The sequence below is a fragment of the Sciurus vulgaris genome, assembly GCF_902686455.1.
Source record: "Sciurus vulgaris genome assembly, chromosome: 6".
NCBI lineage: Eukaryota > Metazoa > Chordata > Mammalia > Rodentia > Sciuridae > Sciurus > Sciurus vulgaris.
The window spans coordinates 12,481,089-12,494,039 of record NC_136466.1 but is presented as its reverse complement, the minus strand read 5'-3'; the positions used below and the strand labels follow the sequence as shown (position 1 = coordinate 12,494,039).

The 12,951-nt window shown below is 46.9% G+C and overlaps 1 protein-coding gene across 19 annotated transcripts in view; it reads left to right on the top strand.

Annotated features, from left to right (window-relative positions):
* Positions 1 to 12,951, top strand: part of TENM2 (teneurin transmembrane protein 2) — a 657,515-nt gene that overhangs the window by 539,047 nt on the left and 105,517 nt on the right. For 15 of the 19 annotated variants that reach the window (XM_079145381.1, XM_079145388.1, XM_079145389.1 and 12 more), the window contains 2 exons: positions 1,061 to 1,261; positions 2,965 to 3,177. In XM_079145381.1, the coding sequence (XP_079001507.1) occupies positions 1,061 to 1,261; positions 2,965 to 3,177 (414 nt within the window). The remainder of the gene's footprint in view (positions 1 to 1,060; positions 1,262 to 2,964; positions 3,178 to 12,951) is intronic. The other 4 variants (XM_079145390.1, XM_079145382.1, XM_079145384.1 and 1 more) reach the window with 2 other exon arrangements.

Genomic DNA, 12,951 nt, shown 5'->3' with positions numbered 1-12,951 from the left:
AGTCAAGTACAGTGATGGGACTTCCCTGTGTCTCTCATCCACAAAGCAGTGTCTGAGCCCTCGACACAGCTTGGCTCTGCCAACCATGGTGACATCATGTCCGAGGAATACCTGAGGAAGCTAGCCTGCCTGTACAAAGCCTGCAGGCTGGGTGGAGGCCCACAGCTTGGATCACGTGCTCCCGCCAAAGCCCTGTTCTCAAGAAGTGGCCTGAGTTCTTGGGCAGTCTCCTTCAAGTTACCTTCTGGATGTCTAGCCACCCTAATTGTTAAGAGGGACAAATAGACAAGGAAACTGGCAAGAACAACAGTGACCAGAATCCAACGCTCCCCTTATCCTACTCTCTGGTGGAGGGCCAGTGCCACCGCCAAGACCCTCTCCTTCCAGTCCACCCATGACTCCTGGTAGGAGGGCCACCCTGTCTGGGATCAATTCCACACCTGCTCTGTCTCTCTGACCCAGCATTCCCCAATCCTTCAGCGTGTGCCTGCTCCAAGAATCAGACTAACTCTCGACTTAGCCTAAGTGAAGCCTACGTTGCAAAGTGACTCGTTTATGAGTTTCATGGGTTTGGGTTTTCTTTTGAGTCTTTTGTTCCCTTTGGAAGCCAAGGGTTAGTGAGGTTAGAGGAAGCCTCCCCTTTCCCCGTTTAGAAGGAGCGGAGCTGGATTTGGTCAAATGTGCAGAGGTAGCACGAGTGTGCACGTTTCCAGTATAGCACAGTCAAGTACAAAGACTTGCGAGGACAAGGTTCTGCAGGTCGGATGACACACCTCGGAACCTATTTGGAATTTATGTCTCAGTCCCCCCTAATTATGTTTGAAAAATCCCCTTTGTTCTCTTGCATCCTCTCCAGGTTGGAAATTTGGTGTTTTGACATTTTAAAAGCCTTTTATTTTCATGAGTGTCCTTCAAGAGGCTGTGTGGGTGTTACCTGGATGGCTCCATTTGCTGCCAAATGAAATCAGTGGGCCATTGGTCCTTGAGGAAGAGGCCTGTGCTCCATGGCCCATCCCCATGACTGACCTGTACTTGTCCTTTGTGTTTTTGTCCTTCTCAGTGGATTGCCTGGATCCCACCTGCTCCAGCCACGGGGTCTGTGTGAATGGAGAATGCCTTTGCAGCCCTGGCTGGGGCGGTCTCAACTGTGAGCTGGCAAGGGTCCAGTGCCCAGACCAGTGCAGTGGCCACGGCACGTACCTCCCCGACTCGGGCCTCTGCAGCTGTGATCCCAACTGGATGGGTCCCGACTGCTCCGTCGGTAAGCCTAGAGGTTTTCTCCACCGTCTCCCAACACTCATGCCCAGGGTGACATTCTGTCCCCAGATGGATGGCCTTCTCTTCACGCTAGCTGGGGATGGAGGGATTTCGGCCAGTCTCACAGGGCCGGTCTCGCTCCTCTCCTTAGCTGCGGAGTCTGTGGTCTTTGAGAAACAATGAGGAAAAACACCACGCTGGTTCTGGGGCCTGGTGGGTTCCCTCACCGTGAGTGGATGAGGGGCCAGGAGGGGTGCTTCCATTTGCATTATCGGCTTGTGTGCACTCCCTAAAGGTACCAGAAAACAGAACAATTCAGCCCCCAGACCAACCACATAGAACGTCTTATAAAACAGAAGAGAGGCTCCCCGGGGTACTATGTGAACACGTTAGACGGCTCATAATACTCCAGTGACAGGACAATAATGAAGTTGCGCTGTACGCTTTATTCTCCTAAAAGTAAGAATACCTGTCTTACCTCCCAAGTGACCTGAGAAATGGGCCAGTGCAGCAGTTCACACGGGTCCCAACCTTCCTGAAGAAGGTGGGGTTCACACAGATGAGCACCCATCCAGCCTAGCGATGCTCACACCGCCCGCTTTCCTCCGGGTAGGGACACAGCTGTCCAATTGCCATGGCAATCAGGAGAGGAAGATCTGTGAGGCTTTCTCCACAATGGTCAAGAAATGAATATTTCATTCCAAAAAGGAAAAAAAAGGAGAGTCAGTTCAAAATGGGCTATTTTGGGATGTGTTCTCAGACCCCTCGACTCTGGCTGCTTCTTTGATGCTGGTAGCCCTGGCAGAGCCCTCTGCAGAGGATGGGGGAGGCGAGAGCCCTAGACGCAAGGCCCAGTTCTGCCACAGACACGCTGTGTGACTTTGTGTGAGTCACCGACCGCCCCTGGTCTATCCCCCCTCCCCTGGCATGACGAGCCACGCCCCCCTCAGTAGACTGTTGTGACGATGAATGTCTGGCACGTGCTTGTCCTCGCGTGAGAGGTCTGGAACACCAGAGAGTGCATATCTGTCTGTCTGTCTCCTCCCCAACCACAAAAGACTTTGAGCTCCTTTGAGAAAGAGGCTGTGTAAGTGCAGCATGGTGACGGCGGTCAGCATTGCCGCCAGGTGACATCTGGGGAATGCAGGGGTCTGCAGTCAACCTGGGGATGGAGCAGCGGAGTCCCTGACAGGCTGCAGGGGCCTGGGCAGTGCAAGGGAAGAAGAGGCCCAGCTGGCTAGGGAGTCAGGATCCACCAAACCCCTTCTCAGGCGTGTGCCTCACGGTTAGCTTTGCCAAGTTGAGCCCCCTGCCTCCACGAGGGACGGTCTCCATCGTAGAAGAGTGCTGTCACACACCAGTGAGTAGCAAACCCTCCCCGAGGACTCGTTAAGATGGACTTGTGAGCCCCACTCCCAGAGTTCCTGATTCACCTGGTCCAGCCAGGGCACAGAGTTTGCATTTCTGACAGATTCCCAGGTGATGGGGATGCTGCCGGTCCAGGGACCACACTTTGAGAACGACTACTCTAGACAGACATCCTAACAACGATTGGTCCCCAGCCAGCGGACAGACAAGCCTCCCAAGATGACATAGCTGCCGGGCCTCGGGGCCTGCTCCGGGGGCCCGGGCCACGCACGTGGTCTGGCTTCCCTGAAGGTTTTCGCCAGCTGCTGTGTTGAGCTGTAATCATTGTTTTTCTTCCAGAAGTGTGCTCAGTAGACTGTGGCACTCACGGCGTCTGCATCGGGGGAGCCTGCCGCTGTGAAGAGGGCTGGACAGGCGCAGCTTGCGACCAGCGCGTGTGCCACCCCCGCTGCATTGAGCACGGGACCTGTAAAGATGGCAAATGTGAATGCCGAGAGGGCTGGAATGGTGAACACTGCACCATTGGTAGGCAAACGGCAGGCACCGAAACAGGCACATATTGCTTTATTTTCATAAATCGTAGATCTATAGTGACGGTCGTGCATTGCAACTGGCTGTTCCCTCAGGGACACGAGTGCTCTCCAACATTCCTGCTGCCTCTCCAAACCTCCAAGGGGACAGAGAAAGGGAAAGCAAGGTCCCGCATTGGAAAAGGCTTTCCCTTCTTTCAAAGATCCCAGGTTGGGAGAAAAGGGACCAGACCAGATGAGAAAACCCTTGGGGAGGGAGAAATGCACATGCATGGGAAATTGTCAGTGCCTGGAGATCCGAGCGCCCAGAAGCACTGTGGTCTGCAAGTCTTCCCTCTCCGAATGCTCCCCCAGCTGGCTGGATCCTCGGATCATTGCTTGCTGGCAACAATGTGAGCACACTTATTTTTGATGGGCTGGATGCTGGCAGGACTCCCGGGTCCCCTGGTAGCCAAGCGCCACATTCAGGGATGTGAGCATCTTGCCACGCAGGGCTCCATGGTGGGACTCCTGACCTCCCGTCAGCACCCCACCAGCAAACGTCTCCTCCCCTGGTCCCATTTCACTCTTCATCCAGACCCTTTTATGTAAGTTTCTTGACCAAGAATATTTTTTTAAAGGTCACTTTCTTTGGCAAGAAGTAGCAGTTTTGAAGTTTCTTCGTTTTGGGTTTGGTTTGGTTTTTTGCTGTGATTTTGGTCTCAGGAGGACACTACTAGGTTGAATGTAGCTAAGTAGCCCTTTGATTAGGAGTTGGAAGCCTCTGCTTTTTGGCTCTCCATGTCTCTCAGACAGTTAGGATGACAAAGCTGTGAACTTGAACATAATTTTACCCCCATTTTTGCCTTTTGTTGTTTAATTAGGTCAGTCCTACGACCCATTTCATGCCAAGCTGGCTAATCCACTTACCTGTGTGGAAACTCGGGGAAGTTTTCAGTCAAACTACCATTAGCCCCTTGAAGTTACTTTTGATTCCAACCATCAAGTTTGCACCCTCCCCTCTGTCCTGGCCCAGAAACTCCAGGCAGAGCTGGGTCACCCCGAGTGAGACACAGGATGAGGCGTTTGCCCAGCGCTGACCGATGAGATCAGACTCAGTTTCCCATGCTGTTCATTCGGGTGGTGAAGCAGAGATAAAGTGAACGACTCTGCATTTGATTTCCTCCAGTTCCCACCTAATTGGACGTCCAAGGGGCAGCGTGCCAATCAGGCCTACAACCATAGCACTGGGACCCTGCTGGGACAGTCTGTTGGCAGTGAATTGTTTTTGCAATCTCTCAATGACGCTCCAGGCCCTGCCTCCCCTGCAGCCGCTCTCATCTCCAGTCCCCTGCAGAGGGACAATTCCCAGGACTTTCAGGGAGGGATGCACAGCCCAAGACCAAGAGAGCTCTGACAATAGCTGGCACTCCTCGGGGGCGTTCCTCTTGATGTGCTTTTGCATGTGCAGTGATTTAAATGAAGACCTTTCCTCACCCCCATACCCCCCTGGCCTCCATCCTCTCTCATCCCAAAGCTCTTGAGGTAGCGAATCCTATTTTCTCTCCCTTCATATAATCCAACATCCCATCCCTTTGCTCCCCTGTCCCCACATCTGGGAGGTAGGGGGACCACAGGGTTAGGGCCCCACAGCGATGCCTGATGGCTCTCCCCTACCTCAACCTGTCCTTACCCTGTGAATGGTTCACAAGAAGGGAGTACAGATGGATTAGGGCAGGGGTGGGCCAACTGCTGCCTGGAAGCCGGCCGGGCCTACCGCCTGTCCTCCTGTCGCTCAGAAGATAAGAATTGTTTTTACGTATGTTAGGGTTTGAAAAATCCAAGAAAAATATTTCATGCTGTGATGGTTCTGTGAAATTCAAATGTCAGTGTCCATAAACAAAGTGTGGGTAGAGGACCGCCACGCCCACTTGCCGGCGGCATCTGATCAGCCTCGTGCTTCAGTTTGGCACTGATTCCGTGGCCCACCAAGCCAGTTGTCGTCTGGCCCTTTAGAGAAAAAGAGAGTTTGAGCCCTGAACGCGAACAGCTCAAGTGCAGATGGACAGAAAGGAGAAAAGGGAGGCAGGCCAGAAGGGAGGTTTGAAGGCTGTCAGGGCGGAGAGGAAGAGAGAAGGTCCAAAGGCCACAGAGTGTGGTGGTGTGAAGACAGTAGATGAGTGGAAATGTCTCCAGGGCCTTTGGAAATGAGATGGGCAGGTGACAGCTTTGGAATCGGTGGAGAAGGGCGAGGATGTGGCCAGCAAGAGAAAGCAGGTGCTTCGGAGGAGCCCGCCTCGGGGAGAGAAGTATTAGAAAAAGGTGTTTCTATGACTTGAAGTGTTAGGCTCAAGTTTCACATCTCTGTGAGCTGACACACAGGAGTTCCTGAGGGACATTGAGAATGTGCAAATTTATGTCACGTGAAGCTCTCAAAGTGAAGAGGGTGCTGGTGAGGGAAGTCCCTGGTTCCGAATTCAGAAGTCCTGTGGCTTTAGATTTGTGCTGCGTAAGTTGTAAAGATCTTGATCCCCAAAGCCTTTCTCGTGAGAAATTAGGGCTCCATGGCTTTGTCAGTCATATGCCACCTCTTCCTGCTTTTGTTCGCTGACGTTTTTGCAAAAAGAAAAGCCAAATATCCCTTGGCCAGGAGATTTGCTGTTGGGAAGCGAGAGAGATGTTTGTAGGCGCATAATTGCTTCTTATGCTTTTCAACCTCTGGCCCCAGAGCTGTTTCGGGGAGTTTAGTCTCTTAGTTGGAACAGACACTCCTGTCATTTCATTTAAAGTAAATGCCACGATTTACAAGCTCAGAATCGGCCTCCTCCTCGGGGAGACAGTCAGAGAGGAAAGGGAGACTCTGGTCCTTTCCAAGCAAAGCCTCGAATGCTCTGTTTTGAAAATAGAATATAAATAAGAATGAAATGGCACATAGTCAGTAAATAACGCATCCGGAAGTTTCGGGGGAGGCAGAATGAGGGGTGGTTGGTGTAGGGTACTTAGGTTGTCTGGGGCCTGTTTTCCAAAGGTCACAGTGGGGTTTTCTTGAAGTCATTGCAAATAGTCAACTGGACAATTCAGGCTGGCATTGGTGGATCGCACTTCTTATACCTAACGAAGCAAGAGGACAGGTAGGGAAGAAAAGGAGGAGTAAAAAGCACAGACTTCTAAAACTCTGTCAAGTAGAAGTACCAGGATCTAGCCACGTCTGGCCAAGTGCATTGCTGAAATTTGCAACCAAATTATTTATCTTTGGAAATTAAGTACATATTGCCACAGACTTTCATAGAAGATATAATATTTCAGTGTTAACTGTCAGAGCTATCTTAGCAGCTCACTTGCTTCTACCAAGCAATAATTCTTATGTTATCTCTTTCAAACAAGTTTAATAAAGGTATGGCTAAAATCTACAGAATTGCATGGATAAGCACAGACTCTGAATCCAAATTGACCACAATTCATGTATTATCTTTGGAATATGTTATTTGGGTAAGGTACAGTTTACTCCAATTAATAAACCAAAATGTGGTCAGAAGAGGTTTATTCTTTAAACATGATCTTAATGTGGGTTGTTCCTATCACCTGCCACCTGCCTATGACCGGCCATCACCCTTTATTAATGTTGAGGATTTAACATAAGAAAGTCATCCAGTGGCTATAGCACCAGAGCATGAAGGAACTATAGAATTCTCATTAGGTCAGAATCACCATGAACTTCAGTGGGCTCAGACAGGCATCTCTTATGTTATAAATAGACAAAGCAGATGCTAATGTGTTTTGCCAGCAGAATGGTCAGGCGAAATATGAAGAGACGCCAACCGTCGTATGAGCAGGGAATAGAGAAGTGAAGTTCAATGCTGTGGTGCTCTGTTGTGATTATCTGCTGAACACAGGCTGTCGGGACATCTGCTCTCTGTAATGCACACTGACACACCCACAGGCCACATCTACCCGCACTGGCTCCTTCCGAACCTGGGTGAACCGTTTGGTATGTGCATAGTGGGCAGCGTCTGTCGCTGTTATTCCAACTTGTGTATTTTGCCTGCGTGGTCCTGACCTCCAATCACGTTTCAGAATCGTGACAACCTGATTCCTAGGGCCACGTGGGGCTGAGTGACCTGAGCAGGTGCCACAAGTCGGAACAGTTTTCTTTTCCCTCTATTGCACTGGGGCCTTCTATTTTTCCTCTTTAATTGGTTGGGGAAAGAAATCGGTTCTTGTGATGTTAATAAGGAAAATGAATCTTTACCCAAGGTAAAACCATCCGAGCGGCAATCTGATGCGCTGATTAAGTGATTGTCATCAGAAGTAGACAGGGTCACAGTCCAAGAGGGAGAACACTTCAGAACAATAGGGAACGGGTTGGGAAGGAAACGGCTGTTAAAATTAACCAACTCCAGACTGAGGACAGCTGCCTCTACATCTCATTCCAGTTTCATTCCAAGTTATGGAAATGTTTTTTCTTGTAGCTATTGTCCTTGAACATTTGAGATTTCGTGACTCTACAATGAGATCAAGTTGAGATGAAATTAGCCTCTGTGGAGCCATGTCTGGGGAAGCAGCTCATCCTCTGATTGGTTAATTAACCTGTTCCTCCCAGGGCCGCCGCTGCCTTTTTTTTTAAAGTAAAAACCTGAAGTGATGGCCCTTCACTGTTAAAGACTCCAGACAAACTTTTCACACCATGATCTTTGTTTCTTTCCCCCCACAGTTAGCCAAAATGTGAGTCTTCTCGGTGCAGGTCCGGAATCCCATGTGTCAGAAATTCTCTTTCAGTCTGGATCGGATAGTCTGTTCAAGGGTTCCTATCCGAACCCAGAACAAAGACTGAATGGTAGAAGTTACTGGAATACATTTTCACATCATCACTGAGAAAAAATAAAAGACGAGGACAGGAAAGAACGACTTTGTAGGTAATGAGATTCTCGTCAGTGGAAGTGTTGGCTTTCCTGTTCTGGATATTGAAGAGGAATATTTTAGTATCAGTTGGAAAATAGACAAACCTCATCCTAACTTTAGGACTTGACCATTCTGTAGTTTTTTTGTTTTGTTTTTGCAGTGCTGGGGATCGAACCCAGGGCCTAGTGCATGCAAGGCCAAGCACTCTACCAACTGAGCCATATCCCAGCCCCATTCTGTAGTTCAAATAGAAGCAATTTGGGAATTGCTTCATATATGATTTAGTAATTTGGTTCAAGAAATGCTTTCTCATCAAAAAATTAAGGACAGAAGTGTTCTCAACATTTTAGATGAGTGGGGAGACAACAACTGAGATCATCCTCTGTACTATCCCCTTAAAGTCTCAGAGGAACTGGTCACAAATAAACTTGTAGCCCTCAGGGGCAGAACCACCTCCTGAAAGTACAGTTATGCTTCACTTAATGATGGAGGAACATCCCAAGAAACACGTTTTAGATGAACCTCATAGTGTACATGCCAAACCTATGCTGTCTGGGTCAGTCACTCTACATGGCCTCTGGTGACATCAGAAGAGGCAAGAAACACAAGCTGTGTGAGACTGCTGCTGGGGAGACACAGTTAACTGTTTTACAGCAAATGTTGTTTCTGTGGGCTGGAGTGCTCTCTAAACCAATAATAAAAAGTGTAGTATAGTAAGCACATCCACGCACTTGTTTATTATCATAACCTGGCTCTGTGCCCCATCCATCATGGAAGCTGCCCTATTTTGTATGGCTGGCAGCACACGAGGTTTGTTACACCAGCCTCAGCACAAACACGTGACTCATGCATAGCGCCACAGGTTATGGCTACAGTGCTGCCAGATGACAGGGATTTTTAAACTCCTTTATAATCATCCAGGACCACCATCACGGATGTGGTCCCTTGTTGACCCAAAGCTTCACTGTGTACCTTGGTATAAAATATAAGACTTCCCAGGAGCTAAAAGTGGTTTGCAACTCTTAGAACATAGACCCATGGGTGGGAATTAGCTCTAAGGAAGAGTCCCAGACTCAAAAAGGAAAGCACATAAGACTCAGATCTGTTGAAACAGGTGGAACGAGGTGCCTAGTGGGTGGCTTGGCCCTGGAGCCTTTGTAGAGATGCAGCATCCCTCCCCAGACAGAGGGCTGCAATGGGTGGGCTGCAGTAGATATTTGTAATGGACAGCTTTTCCATCACTCAGCTTCTGACTCTTTATAGAGTCTTGGAAAATAGACTGGCCAGCAGATGAGGACACCAGTGTTCTGAGCTGACTGCCCTCTCTGTGCCCAGCAGCGAATCACCACTGACCTCTCTGACCTCGCTTCCTCTGCCTGGTGAATGAGGGGGTTGGACCACATAATTACTTGCTAGGGCACAAGACACGAGTGTAAGATGCTTTTCGTTGGTATACAAAGAGACTTTATTGAATAGTTATATAGTGCTCTTCAAGGTAAGTATTAGGAAAAAAATGTATAACTAGCACATCAAACTCGTGATTATATAGGTGTTATCGCTTAGGAATGTGGTGGAAGTAGGTGGCGTTATTAGGCCTGAGTAAATTTAAAGAAAAATATTAAGTAAATAACACTGCAGATATTGCAAATATCACAAATGCACTATATGATTGACTGAATTTAGAATACACCTGAATGAGGCGGTCTCTGAGGACCTGTCCATTTCCAGGGTTTTATTACTTTGGATGCAGAATCATATGCATGGGCCACGCTAAGGCGGTCAAGACTTTATCTCTTCCACAGAACGAGTTTTCAGTGTAGACTCCTTTAGTATACACTAAAGACTGCATTAAAGGGACCGATACAACAGAGCGTTACCCTGGCTGATGAGGCATTGTCAGATTATTGAGTGCAGTCAAGGGTACTTCTTTCTTTCTTTTTCTGTTTTGCAGTGCCTGGGTCTCATGCATGCTCGGCAAGTGCTCTACCACTAAGCCATATCTCCAGTCCTTGAATGGTGTTTTTTTGTTACTAGTTTATTCACTTATCATATCACATTAATTCTAACGCATATCCAGTATCCCTGGGGACTCTTTGGTCCATTGAAACCCTTCCTGGTGTAGGTTGAGTGATCAGCCCTCTACTTCATTCATTCATAATATGCTTTTTAATGGAGAAAGGTAACATTAAAGCAGTTCATGTAGATCTACTTCACTTGGGTTGGGACAAGGACAGGTGTCACAGAGTGCTTAAGGACACGAGCTTTCTTATCACGCTGTCTGAGCTCAAGTCTTGGCACCTCTTCTAACCATTATGTGCCTTGGTTTATTTTTCTGTAAGATGGAGATACCTAGTACTGTGCCAAGCATGACATCAGAGTTGAGTAAATGCAAGCCGATGTCCCCCCGTCACGATTGTTTTGGAGTACTGATGTAAAAAAACAAACAAAATGGGGGTATGAAAGATGGTGGAATGAGACAGACACCATTACCCTATGTACATGTATGATTACACGCATAGTGTGACTCTGCATCGTGCACGACCATAGAAATGAAAAGTTGTACCTCATTTGTGTACAATGAATCAAAAGGCAGTCTGTAAAAATAAAAATAAATAAAGTCACCCATATAAAAGAAAAACATAAATCTGCTCACTTTAAATAAGTACATATTAGTAAATAAACAAGATTTCCACAGGGGGGAAAACAAACCAAAACAATTAAAGAGCAAAAGAGAATTTTCAAAATAATATTCTCATTAAAACTTTTCTCCCACTGGGCACCATGGCGCACGCCTATAATCCCAACGGCTGGGGAGGCTGAGGCAGGAGGATTGTAAGTTCAAAACCAACCTCAGCAACTTAAGCTACTCAGTGAGACCCTATCTCTAAGTAAAATATAAAAAAGGACTGGGGATGTGGCTCGGTGGTAAAGTGCTTCCGGGTTCAATCCCTGGTACCAAAATTTTTTTTAAAAATTGCTTTAAAACCTTTTCTCCCTCCTACCGCTGCCAAACCTGCCTCCAACACATCAAGTAGTTAGTGGCATGTCACAAATAATCACACCCCTATCCAGCTTCCACACAAAGGCTTGCTCACCCACCTGCTGGCGTCTGAATCTTAGAACCAGAAACGGTCTTTCTCGTCTGGAATTAAAGCTGCTTATTTTCACCAAATAACCCAGTTTTACATGGGATCAAATATTTATGCTAATAGAAACTTGTTGTAAAATTAGGATTTGCTTATTTTGACCAAAGGTTCTAAAACACAACCTCTTAGACATAATCTGCAAGAGCCTATGAGAATTTGGTTTCAATTCTGGGTTTTGTTTTTATAACAAGCATATTTCAAAAGGTTAAAAACACCTCTTGGAAGTGTATTTGGAAATCCTCCTATTGCTGCATAGAATAAAACTTTGGTTCTCTTAAGTCTATACTTCTCAAACAGGAGGTCACAGATGCCCTCGAGGAGCTAGGAGACACTGTCCTCTCCTTTAAGACAGAATTCAGTATTTCTCAAGCTGCGATGCTGCCCAAATCAGTGCCTTTTAGAACGCATGTCCTCTCTTTTTCTTATTCTTTCCCATTCCTCATGAATCTGGGTTGCAAGATTTACTTGCACCAGCTCTGTACGTCATAGAAACACCCAGCTTTGACTACATCAAGTAACGTGTGCCTTCTGGAAAATCAAGACTCTCATTGATTCCCTGTCCCCATTCAGCCCCATAAACTTCACAATTACCCTCATTTCTCCCCTGCTGCAATTGCTCAACTCCTTGGAGCATGACCCATGTGTAACATCTGGGGATTCTCTGCAATTCCTGGCTCATCTCCTGGGTTATTGGGAGCCACACAGGATATCCCAGATGTTCATGAAAGAAACAGATTTTGCATTTCCTCCCAAGTTGCTTGTCTAACAGAGTTCTGTCTTCCCCCACCCTCTTCTTTGATAACATGCTATTTCATGAATCTTTTTTAAAAGATTGCCTTGTTTTTGGAAAGTAGAGTGTCACCATCTTGAAAATCTGCCCGTCAGAATTGGGGTTCATGACTTGACTTCTTTTTATCATGCCCTTCTGTGTATCTTTATAGTCAGACTGCAGCAGGCAATACTGTCATTGGCCATCTCGAGCTTTCCTATTTGTGAGTAATAAAGAAACCACATGAAATAGCAGCTAGCAGATTTTTTTAAGTATTTCATCATAAACAGTCTCAAGATAATTAGAATGGATTAAATTACAAGAGAAAATGTATTTGGTTAATCTTTCCTCTAATTAAAAAAATATCCCTAGTAAAGTGTTTGTTTTTAAAAACATATTTTCATTGTAATCAGGAAGGGAGAGGTCTGTCTGGTTCTCAGTGACAGGGTAAAGTATCTGCAAAGTAATTAAAGTTGCCATCCAATGGGTTTTTTAAATTATTATTAAGATCCTTAAGAATTGAATCCAGTCTTTTCCATGGCTGTTCACAAGGACTCTCCACAAAGGACAGCATGTGTGACCCGTGAGGTCAGCACTTTCTCTGTGTTCTGAGATCACTGTTGATGTGGTCCCCTTGGCCAACAAGGGTCAAGCCAGAAATTCAATTCATAGGTTATATGCTTTTCCACTTTAGCTGGAATTTTATCCTCAAAATGAGGCTGGTATGTAATGTGGGAAGTTTTTAAGCTAGGATAGGGTCACACTCTAGCCCTTCCTGAAATCTGTTCCCAAACCGATGGAACCCAGATTGCTCCAACCCCTCCAAGTCCATCTCACAAACCAGGAATTGTTCACCACCCCAATTTCATGGCTCATCCCAACTGCAAAGCTCACTCTCCACTTTCACCCCAAGGGTTTCGAGAAGTTTCCACAGCGTCTCACATGCTCACATTTAGCCAATTCAGATTCTTCAAGCGTGGTCCCTGAAACCTACAGCCCACAA